The sequence below is a fragment of the Hemitrygon akajei genome, chromosome 8, assembly GCF_048418815.1.
Source record: "Hemitrygon akajei chromosome 8, sHemAka1.3, whole genome shotgun sequence".
In the NCBI taxonomy this organism is placed as follows: Eukaryota; Metazoa; Chordata; class Chondrichthyes; order Myliobatiformes; family Dasyatidae; genus Hemitrygon; species Hemitrygon akajei.
In genome coordinates this window covers 174,737,363-174,749,460 of record NC_133131.1, presented here as the reverse complement: position 1 = coordinate 174,749,460, position 12,098 = coordinate 174,737,363, and the positions used below count along the sequence as shown (strand labels likewise).

Below are 12,098 nucleotides of genomic sequence, written 5' to 3'. Positions count from 1 at the left end.
GTGTGTGTGAATGTACGTGGGTGTGTGGGGGTGAATGTGAGTGTGTGTGAATGTATGTGGGTGTGTGGGGGTGAGTGTGAGTGTGTGTGAATGTATGTGGGTGTGTGGGGGTGAATGTGAGTGTGTGTGAATGTATGTGGGTGTGTGGGGGTGAATGTGAGTGTGTGTGAATGTATGTGGGTGTGTGGGGTGAGTGTGTGTGTGAATGTACGTGGGTGTGTGGGGGTGAGTGTGAGTGTGTGTGAATGTACGTAGGTGTGTGGGGCTGAGTGTGAGGGTGTGTGAATGTATGTGGGTGTGTGGGGGTGAGTGTGAGTGTGTGTGTGAATGTATGTGGGTGTGTGGGGTGAGTGTGTGTGTGAATGTATGTGGGTGTGTGGGGGTGAGTGTGAGTGTGTGTGAATGTATGTGGGTGTGTGGGGGTGAGTGTGAGTGTGTGTGAATGTACGTAGGTGTGTGGGGGTGAGTGTGTGAATGTACGTGGGTGTGTGGGGCTGAGTGTGAGGGTGTGTGAATGTATGTGGGTGTGTGGGGGTGAGTGTGAATGTGTGTGAATGTACGTGGGTGTGTGGGGCTGAGTGTGAGTGTGTGTGAATGTACGTGGGTGTGTGGGGTGAGTGTGAGTGTGTGTGAATGTACGTGGGTGTGTGGGGGTGAGTGTGAGTGTGTGTGAATGTACATGGGTGTGTGGGGGTGAGTGTGAGTGTGTGTGAATGTACGTGGGTGTGTGGGGATGAGTGTGAGTGTATGTGAATGTACGTGGGTGTGTGGGGATGAGTGTGAGTGTGTGTGAATGTACGTGGGTGTGACTGTGCTAGTGTGAGTGTGTGTGAATGTACATGGGTGTGTGGGGGTGAATGTGAGGGTGTGAGAATGTATGTGGGTGTGTGGGGGTGAGTGTGAGTGTGTGTGAATGTATGTGGGTGTGTGGGGTGACTGTGTGTGTGAATGTACGTGGGTGTGTGGGGGTGAGTGTGAGTGTGTGTGAATGTACGTGGGTGTGACTGTGCCAGTGTGAGAGTGTGTGTGAATGTACGTGGGTGTGTGGGGGTGAGTGTGTGTGTGTGGGAATGTACGTGGGTGTGTGGGGGTGAGTGTGAGTGTGTGTGAATGTACGTAGGTGTGTGGGGCTGAGTGTGAGGGTGTGTGAATGTATGTGGGTGTGTGGGGGTGAGTGTGAATGTGTGTGAATGTACGTGGGTGTGTGGGGCTGAGTGTGAGTGTGTGTGAATGTACGTGGGTGTGTGGGGTGAGTGTGAGTGTGTGTGAATGTACGTGGGTGTGTGGGGGTGAGTGTGAGTGTGTGTGAATGTACATGGGTGTGTGGGGGTGAGTGTGAGTGTGTGTGAATGTACGTGGGTGTGTGGGGATGAGTGTGAGTGTATGTGAATGTACGTGGGTGTGTGGGGATGAGTGTGAGTGTGTGTGAATGTACGTGGGTGTGACTGTGCTAGTGTGAGTGTGTGTGAATGTACATGGGTGTGTGGGGGTGAATGTGAGGGTGTGAGAATGTATGTGGGTGTGTGGGGGTGAGTGTGAGTGTGTGTGAATGTATGTGGGTGTGTGGGGTGACTGTGTGTGTGAATGTACGTGGGTGTGTGGGGGTGAGTGTGAGTGTGTGTGAATGTACGTGGGTGTGACTGTGCCAGTGTGAGAGTGTGTGTGAATGTACGTGGGTGTGTGGGGGTGAGTGTGAGCGTATGTGAATGTGCGTGTGTGTGTGTGTGTGTGTGTGTGTGTGTGTGTGTGTGTGTGTGTGTGTGTGTGTGTGAGAATGTACGTGGGTGTGTGGGGGTGAGTGTGAGTGTGTGTGAATGTATGTGGGTGTGTGGGGGTGAGTGTGAGTGTGTGTGAATGTACATGGGTGTGTGGGGGTGAGTGTGAGTGTGTGTGAATGTACGTGGGTGTGTGGGGGTGAGTGTGAGTGTGTGTGAATGTACATGGGTGTGTGGGGGTGAGTGTGAGTGTGTGTGAATGTACGTGGGTGTGTGGGGATGAGTGTGAGTGTATGTGAATGTACGTGGGTGTGTGGGGGTGAGTGTGTGTGAATGTACGTGGGTGTGTGGGGATGAGTGTGAGTGTGTGTGAATGTACGTGGGTGTGACTGTGCTAGTGTGAGTGTGTGTGAATGTACATGGGTGTGTGGGGGTGAATGTGAGGGTGTGAGAATGTATGTGGGTGTGTGGGGGTGAGTGTGAGTGTGTGTGAATGTATGTGGGTGTGTGGGGTGACTGTGTGTGTGAATGTACGTGGGTGTGTGGGGGTGAGTGTGAGTGTGTGTGAATGTACGTGGGTGTGACTGTGCCAGTGTGAGAGTGTGTGTGAATGTACGTGGGTGTGTGGGGGTGAGTGTGAGCGTATGTGAATGTGCGTGGGTGTGTGGGGGTGAGTGTGAGTGTGTGTGAATGTACGTGGGTGTGTGGGGCTGAGTGTGAGTGTGTGTGAATGTATGTGGGTGTGTGGGGGTGAGTGTGAGTGTGTGTGAATGTACGTGGGTGTGTGGGGGTGAGTGTGAGTGTGTGTGAATGTACGTGGGTGTGTGGGGGTGAGTGTGAGTGTGTGTGAATGTACGTGGGTGTGTGGGGTGAGTGTGAGTGTGTGTGTGAATGTACGTGGGTGTGTGGGGGTGAATGTGAGTGTGTGAATGTATGTGGGTGTGTGGGGGTGAATGTGAGTGTGTGTGAATGTATGTGGGTGTGTGGGATGAGTGTGTGTGTGAATGTACGTGGGTGTGTGGGGGTGAATGTGAGTGTGTGTGAATGTATGTGGGTGTGTGGGGGTGAGTGTGAGTGTGTGTGAATGTATGTGGGTGTGTGGGGGTGAATGTGAGTGTGTGTGAATGTATGTGGGTGTGTGGGGGTGAATGTGAGTGTGTGTGAATGTATGTGGGTGTGTGGGGTGAGTGTGTGTGTGAATGTACGTGGGTGTGTGGGGGTGAGTGTGAGTGTGTGTGAATGTACGTAGGTGTGTGGGGCTGAGTGTGAGGGTGTGTGAATGTATGTGGGTGTGTGGGGGTGAGTGTGAGTGTGTGTGTGAATGTATGTGGGTGTGTGGGGTGAGTGTGTGTGTGAATGTATGTGGGTGTGTGGGGGTGAGTGTGAGTGTGTGTGAATGTATGTGGGTGTGTGGGGGTGAGTGTGAGTGTGTGTGAATGTACGTAGGTGTGTGGGGGTGAGTGTGTGAATGTACGTGGGTGTGTGGGGCTGAGTGTGAGGGTGTGTGAATGTACGTGGGTGTGTGGGGGTGAGTGTGAATGTGTGTGAATGTACGTGGGTGTGTGGGGGTGAGTGTGAGCGTATGTGAATGTACGTGGGTGTGTGGGGCTGAGTGTGAGTGTGTGTGAATGTATGTGGGTGTGTGGGGGTGAGTGTGAGTGTGTGTGAATGTACATGGGTGTGTGGGGGTGAGTGTGAGTGTGTGTGAATGTACGTGGGTGTGTGGGGTGAGTGTGAGTGTGTGTGTGAATGTATGTGGGTGTGTGAGGGTGAGTGTGAGTGTGTGTGAATGTACGTGGGTGTGTGGGGGTGAATGTGAGTGTGTGTGAATGTATGTGGGTGTGTGAGGGTGAGTGTGAGTGTGTGTGAATGTACGTAGGTGTGTGGGGGTGAGTGTGAGTGTGTGTGAATGTACGTGGGTGTGTGGGGCTGAGTGTGAGGGTGTGTGAATGTATGTGGGTGTGTGGGGGTGAGTGTGAATGTGTGTGAATGTACGTGGGTGTGTGGGGGTGAGTGTGAGCGTATGTGAATGTACGTGGGTGTGTGGGGCTGAGTGTGAGTGTGTGTGAATGTATGTGGGTGTGTGGGGGTGAGTGTGAGTGTGTGTGAATGTACGTGGGTGTGTGGGGGTGAGTGTGTGTGAATGTACGTGGGTGTGTGGGGGGTGAGTGTGAGTGTGTGTGAATGTACGTGGGTGTGTGGGGTGAGTGTGAGTGTGTGTGTGAATGTATGTGGGTGTGTGGGGGTGAGTGTGAGTGTGTGTGAATGTACGTGGGTGTGTGGGGGTGAATGTGAGCGTGTGTGAATGTATGTGGGTGTGTGGGGGTGAATGTGAGTGTGTGTGAATGTATGTGGGTGTGTGGGGTGAGTGTGTGTGTGAATGTATGTGGGTGTGTGGGGGTGAGTGTGAGTGTGTGTGAATGTACGTGGGTGTGTGGGGGTGAGTGTGAGTGTGTGTGAATGTATGTGGGTGTGTGGGGTGAGTGTGTGTGTGAATGTATGTGGGTGTGTGGGGTGAGTGTGAGTGTGTGTGAATGTATGTGGGTGTGTGGGGTGAGTGTGAGTGTGTGTGAATGTACGTGGGTGTGTGGGGGTGAGTGTGAGTGTGTGTGAATGTACGTGGGTGTGTGGGGGTGAGTGTGAGTGTGTGTGAATGTATGTGGGTGTGTGGGGTGAGTGTGTGTGTGAATGTATGTGGGTGTGTGGGGTGAGTGTGTGTGTGAATGTATGTGGGTGTGTGGGGGTGAGTGTGAGTGTGTGTGAATGTACGTGGGTGTGTGGGGGTGAGTGTGAGTGTGTGTGAATGTACGTGGGTGTGTGGGGGTGAGTGTGGGGGTGAGTGTGAGTGTGTGTGAATGTACGTGAGTGTGTGGGGCTGAGTGTGAAGGTGTGTGAATGTACGTGGGTGTGTGGGGGTGAGTGTGAGTGTGTGTGAATGTACGTGGGTGTGTGGGGGTGAGTGAGAGTGTGTGTGAATGTACGTGGGTGTGTGGGGGTGAGTGTGAAGGTGTGTGAATGTACGTGGGTGTGTGGGGGTGAGTGTGAGTGTGTGTGAATGTACGTGGGTGTGTGGGGGTGAGTGTGAGTGTGTGTGAATGTACGTGGGTGTGTGGGGGTGAGTGTGAGTGTGTGTGAATGTATGTGGGTGTGTGGGGTGAGTGTGTGTGTGAATGTATGTGGGTGTGTGGGGTGAGTGTGTGTGTGAATGTATGTGGGTGTGTGGGGGTGAGTGTGAGTGTGTGTGAATTTACGTGGGTGTGTGGGGGTGAGTGTGAGTGTGTGTGAATGTACGTGAGTGTGTGGGGCTGAGTGTGAAGGTGTGTGAATGTACGTGGGTGTGTGGGGGTGAGTGTGAGTGTGTGTGAATGTACGTGGGTGTGTGGGGGTGAGTGTGAGTGTGTGTGTGAATGCTCGTGGGGGTGAGTGTGAGTGTGTGTGGAAAGGGGTTTGTGCTGTCATTGTTTTGTCACGGCTGGTGTTGATCTGCTGAATGTTCTGGGCACATTAGTTTGGTGCTGGAATTAGTGACGACACTTGCTGGCTGCCCCAGCACACCCTTAGGTCAGTCACAGAGATGCACGGCACAGAAACAGGCCCCTCGCTCTACTTAGTCTGTGGCAAATCATTTAAACTGCCTACCTGTACCCAAACCATAGCCCTCCCATCCACGTACCTATACAAACGATTCAAACGTTGAGATCCAGCCCGTATCCACCACTTCCACTGGCAGCTCCTTCCACACTCTCACCACCCTCTGAGTGAAGAAGTTTCCCCTCAGGTTCCCCTTAAATTTCTCACCTTTCACCCTTAACCCATGACCTCTGGTTGTCGTCCCAGCCAACCTCAGTGGAAAAAGCCTGCTTGCATTTACCCTATCTATACCCCTCAATTTTATATCCCTCTATTGAATCTCCCCTCAGTCTTCAGTATTCCAAGGAATAAATGGTTGTGAGAGCTGTTAATGCCAACTACACGTTTCAACATGCACATAATAGATAAATTGGAATCTGAATCTAATTAGCCTTTCTCATCAGTTTTACGTACACGGAACACTGGACGTTACCACAGTATGGGAGTGTGGTTAACACAGGGCGATGTTTGCAGATTTTCCAAGAGGGTCAGGGTCACTGTTATCAGGCCCTAGAATGACAGAAGTGAACTCTCCATCTCCGTGGCCCTCGTCCGTCTGCCTGCCTGCACCCTCTCTGTAGCTGTTACAGTGTGTTCTGCACCCTGAAACATCGAACATGAAATCCCGTGGACGGTCCTCACCCAGTTGTGGGAGGAGGAGGGTCAGGCACGGGGCTCACAACCTCATCGCAAAGAAACCCAGAGCTACAGAAACACCGAAAGAAGCTCCAAAGACCTCATCCCTGGGAGAGGAAGGGTCTTCACAGATGGGCTACACCTGGAGACAACTTGAAAAGCAGACAGAGGGCAGAGAGCAGTAGATACAGGAGCAGAATTAGGCCATTCAGCTCATCCAGTCTGTTCGTCTATTCCATCATGGCCGATCCATTTCCCTCAAACCCATTCTTCTGCCTTCTTCCCTTAACCCTTCACACCCTGACTAACGAAGAACCCAGCAACCAGCACTTTAAATATACCCAATGGCCTCCACAGCTGTTTGTGGCAATCAATTTCACACATTCACCACCCTCTCTTCCACCTCTGTTCTCAATGGACGTCCCTCCACTCCGAGGCTGCGCCCCCTGCTGTTCTGGGCAGCCCGAGCCCCTGCCGGACAATGGGCTTACAGAGAAGGTCCTGCCGTGTTACCGGCAGCCAGGTTTCTCGGTCACTGCTTCACCTTGCCGACAGTTCTGGTCCTTCACTGAACCGGTTACTGGTAGCTGGCATCGGCCACTGATCACTAACCTGGTCACCGAGGCTGCTGCCCCTGATCCTGACGATGGTATTGATGATGACAGAGGCTGCGCTGGAGCAGTTGGGGTGGGGATCTAGCAGACCCTCGAAGAGCAAGCGGAGTAGAGGATGCAGCTGTCCCTGGGGAATGGTCTTCGCAATCACCTGGGAACAAGGTAAAGAGTCAGAATCAAAGAAACAGGCCACTCGGCCCACTTCATCCATGCTTTACCCGTGTTTACATTAGCTTTATTTGTCATATGTACATAATGTACAGCGACTGCGTCAATAACCAACACAATCGGAGGGTTGTGCTGGGTGCAGCCCGCGAGCGCTGATGTTGTGATGTACCTGAGGCAAATAGAGCTAATCCACTCGCCCTCTGGCATCCTGTTCCGTTAACCCCTGTGTGAAAACCTTACCCCTCACATCTCCCCTCACCATAAACCCAAGCCCTTGAGTTCGAGACTCTTTTTACATTTTTTCCACATTTCTCAGTCCGCTGCATTATTTTCCATCTGCCACTTCCATAAGTCATAGGAGTAGAATTGGGCCATTCAGCCCATCGAGTCTGCTCTGCTGTTCCATCATGGCTGATTTATTACCTCTCTCAACCCCATTCTCCAGCCTTTTCCCAGTAACTTTTGACACCCTGACTAATCAGGAACCTATCAACCTCCATTTTAAAAACACCCAACGACTTGGCCTCCACAGTCGTCTTTGGCAATGAATTCCACAGATTCACCAACCTCTGACTAAAGAAACTCCTCATCTCCTCTGTTCTAAAAGGATCCCCTCTATTCTGAGGCCGTGTCCTCTGATCCCAGACTATCCCATCAAGGAAACTCCCTCTTCACATCCACTCCATCAAACTTTTCACCATTCAAAGGGTTTCAATGAGTTCACCCCTCATTCTTCTGAATTCTAGTGAATACAGGACCAGAGCCATCAAACACTCTTCATATGACAAGCCATTCAAACCTGGAAAGTTTTTGTGAACCTCCTTTGAACCCTCTCCAGTTTCAGCACATCCTTTCGAAGATGAGCGGCACAAAACTGCTCACAGTACTCCAAGTGCGGCCTCACCAGTGATTTATAAAATCTCAATAGACAATAGGTGCAGAAGTAGACCATTCGGCCCTTTGAGCCTGCACCGCCATTCTAAGATCATGGCTGATCAGCTACTATCAATACCCGGTTCCTGCCTTGTCCCCATATCCCTTGATTCCCCTATCCATAAAATACCTATCTAGCTCCTTCTTGAAAGCATCCAGAGAATTGGCCTCCACTACCTTCTGAGGCAGTGCATTCCAGACCCCCACAACTCTTTGAGAGAAGTTTTTCCTTAACTCTGTCCTAAATGACCTACCCCTTATTCTCAAACCATGCCCTCTGGTACTGGACTCTCCCAGCATCTGGAACATATTTCCTGCCTCTATCTTGTCCAATCCCTTAATAATCTTATATGTTGCAATCAGATCCCCTCTCAATCTCCTTAATTCCAGCGTGTACAAGCCCAGTCTCTCTAACCTCTCTGCGTAAAACAGTCTGGACATCCCAGGAATTAACCCTGTGAATTTACGCTGCACTTCCTCTACAGCCAGGATATCCTTCCTTAACCCTGGAGACCAAAACTGTACACAATACTCCAGGTGTGGTCTCACCAGGGCCCTGTACAAATGCAAGAGGATTTCCTTGCTCTTGTACTCAATTCCCTTTGTAATAAAGGCCAACATTCCATTAGCCTTCTTCACTGCCTGCTGCACTTGCTCATTCACCTTCAGTGACTGATGAACAAGGACTCCTAGATCTCTTTGTATTTCTCCCTTACCTAACTCTACACCGTTCAGATAATAATCTGCCTTCCTGTTCTTACTCCCAAAGTGGATAACCTCACACTTATTCACATTAAATGTCATCTGCCAAGTATCTGCCCACTCACCCAGCCTATCCAAGTCACCCTGAATTCTCCTAACATCCTCATCACATGTCACACTGCCACCCAGCTTAGTATCATCAGCAAACTTGCTGATGTTATTCTCAATGCCTTCATCTAAATCGTTGATGTAAATCGTAAACAGCTGTGGTCCCAATACCGAGCCCTGTAGCACCCCACTAGTCACCGCCTGCCATTCCGAGAAACACCCATTCACCGTTACCCTTTGCTTTCTATCTGCCAACCAGTTTTCTATCCATGTCAATAACTTCCCCCCCAATGCCATGAGCTCTGATTTTACCCACCAATCTCCTATGTGGGACCTTATCAAATGCCTTCTGAAAATCAAGGTACACTACATCCACTGGATCTCCCTTGTCTAACTTCCTGGTTACATCCTCGAAAAACTCCCAATAGATTAGTCAAGCATGATTTGCCCTTGGTAAATCCATGCTGGCTCGGCCCAATCCTATCACTGCTATCTAGATATGCCACTATTTCATCTTTAATAATGGACTCTAGCATCTTCCCCACTACTGATGTTAGGCTGACAGGACGATAGTTCTCTGTTTTCTTCCTCCCTCCTTTCTTAAAAAGTGGGATAACGTTAGCCATTCTCCAATCCTCAGGAACTGATCCTGAATCTAAGGAACATTGGAAAATTATTACCAATGCATCCACAATTTCCAGAGCCACCTCCTTTAGTACCCTAGGATGCAGACCACCTGAACCTGGGGATTTGTCAGCCTTCAGTCTCATCAGTCTACTCATCACCGTTTCCTTCCTAATGTCAATCTGTTTCATTTCCTCTGTTACCCTATGCCCTTGGCCCATCCATACATCTGGGAGATTGTTTGTGTCTTCCCTAGTGAAGACAGATCTAAAGTACTTATTAAATTCTTCTGCCATTTCTCTGTTTCCCATAACAATTTCACCCAATTCATTCTTCAAGGGCCCAACATTGTTCTTAACTATCTTCTTTCTCTTCACATACCTAAAAAAGCTTTTGCTATCCTCCTTTATATTCCTGGCTAGCTTGCGTTTGTACCTCAATTTTCTCCCCGTATTGCCTTTTTAGTTAAGTTCTGTTGTTCCTTAAAAATTTCCCAATCATCTGTCCTCCCACTCACCTTAGCTCTGTCATACTTCCTTTTTTTTAATGCTATGCAATCTCTGACTTCCTTTGTCAACCACTGTGGCCCCTTTCCCCCCTTTGAATCCTTCCTTCTCCGGGGGATGAACTGATTTTGCACCTTGTGCATTATTCCCAAGAATACCTGCCATTGCTGTTCCACTGTCTTTTCTGCTAGGATATCTGTCCAGTTAACTTTGGCCAGCTCCTCCCTCATGGCTCCATAGTCTCCTTTGTTCAACTGCAACACTGACACCTCCGATCTGCCCTTATCCTTCTCAAATTGCAGATAAAAACTTATCATATTATGGTCACTATCTCCTAATGGCTCCTTTACTTCAAGATCGCTTATCAAATCCTGTTCATTACATCGTTTTTTCTATTCTAGTCCTCTTGAAATGAATGCAAACGTTGTATTTGCCTTCCTCACCACAGACTCAACCTGCAACCTTTTGAGAATCCTGCACAAGGACTCCCAAGACCCTTTAAGCCTCAGTTTTTTGTATTTTCTCTCCGTTTAGAAAATAGTCTACCCTTTCATGTCTTCTACCAAAGTGCATGACCATACACTTCCCAACACTGTATTCCATCTGCCACTTTTTTTGCCCATTCTCCTAATTTGTCGAGGTTCTTCTGTAGCCTCTCTACTTCCTCAACACTACCTGCCCCTCCACCTACCTTCATATCAACTGCAAACTTTGCAACAAAGCCATCAATTCCATCATCCAAATCATTGACATATAACGTAAAAAGAATCGGTCCCAACACAGACCCCTGGGGAACACCACTGGACTCCAGCAGCCGACCAGAAAAGGCTCCCTCCATTCCCACTCTTTGCCTCCTGCTAATCAGCCTCTGCTTTATCCATGATAAAATCGAGATCTCCTCCACCTGATTCTTCTAAACTCCAATCAGTACAGGCCCAGAGGCAATGATCTCAGATATCAGGTTAATTAATCCTGTGATTAGGCTAGAGTTAAATCAGGGGCTGCTGGTTGGGCCAGACGGATCTGTTCTGTACTGTAGCACTAAATAGAGTTTAATCTTCCTCTTATACCATTAACCTCAGTGTCAAAAAACTTACCCCTCAGATTCCCTTTAAATTTCTCCCCCTCCCACTTTAAAACTCAAGTTCTCACTCCCTTTTTGTTATTTTTTAGCCACATTTCTTATAGTTTTCCACATGATCTTTCATCTGCTATATCCATGTCGATGAAATCAGCTCAAACATACCCTCTCAGTATCTCCTGGTCTCACACTGCCACCGAGCTCTGTATCACCAATAAGCTCTCCCCGCTCATTGTCGACCAGTCACTTCAGACCTGTGACCTTGTCTACGGGCAGGATCCCGATCCCTCCCAGAGCCACCTGAGACACCCTCCCTCATGCTGCCCCACCCCGTCTCACCTGCCCAATCTCGGAGCAGGTAGAGAAGAGAGCCCCACCCTCTGAGGAATCCAAGGAGTCTCGGAGAGTCCGGAGACGTTCCAGATCTTGGTCTCGATGGTCGGAGGCAAACCCTGCGGGCAGTGAGGTGGGGGGGGGGTGTCAAAGAGGGAGTTAGAGGTTGGAGGGTTTCAGACTGCAAGTAAAGACCAATCCCATTCATTGCTTCGTGTCCTGTTAGCCTCCCCAAAGTTTCCCTCTTCCCCACCATTTCCTATCCTCGCCCTTCTCACTCCTGTTTCTCCCTCCCCATTCAGTTCTCCCTCTTCAGCTGTTTCCCCCGTCCTGCTCCTAAATCTCCATCTTCGCATCCTCCCCTATCTCGCTCCACTCCAGTCTCGCCCTCTGCCCACACCCATGCAACCCCACCTTCCATCTCCCTCTTCCCGTCTCCCCACTCTGCCCCTCCAGTCACGAATACTTGCCCGTTTCCTCTCCACTTCCCCTGACCTACCCCTTCCCCATTCCCTCCACAACCCCATCACCACCTCCCCCTCCCAATTCCCACCCCTCCATCGCCCACTGTCCCCCACTTCAATGCTTAACACTTGCCCTCTTCTTATCTACTCAAAGCTGAAAGTAAATTTGCTATCCAAGTCCATAAGTTTGTGAGAGGAGGAGGGTTGGACATGGAACTAGCAACCCCATCCTGTAAAAACCCAGAGCTACAGAAACACAGGAGTTCCTGGGAGAGGAAGGATACACCAAGGATCATGGATTTACATGAGGACCGTGATGAGTGTCCAGATCTCTATCTAAGGAGTGAGGAGAGGCAGGACCCCACCCCCCCCCCCCCCCCCGACCCAGACTGGGTACAAACCTGCCGTCAGCCTCTGCTGGAAAGTGGAATGAGGTGGGACTGAATAGCACAGTCACAGAGGGCCGAATGGCCTCTTCCACCTCTTTTCCTGTCTGAAGACATTCAGTGACTGTCTGAATACATAATGTACCATCTCCTGCACTCCACCTGTCCCTTCTGTGACCAGGAGACAGTGAATTTATT

At 50.0% G+C, this 12,098-nt stretch overlaps 1 protein-coding gene across 5 annotated transcripts in view; it reads right to left on the bottom strand.

Moving 5' to 3' along the window:
• The window catches only part of mroh1 (maestro heat-like repeat family member 1), a 159,392-nt gene that overhangs the window by 34,116 nt on the left and 113,178 nt on the right, over positions 1 to 12,098 (bottom strand). For all 5 annotated transcript variants that reach the window (XM_073055142.1, XM_073055146.1, XM_073055145.1 and 2 more), the window contains 2 exons: positions 11,057 to 11,169; positions 6,594 to 6,746 (listed from right to left, as the gene is read on the bottom strand). In XM_073055142.1, the coding sequence (XP_072911243.1) occupies positions 6,594 to 6,746; positions 11,057 to 11,169 (266 nt within the window). The remainder of the gene's footprint in view (positions 1 to 6,593; positions 6,747 to 11,056; positions 11,170 to 12,098) is intronic.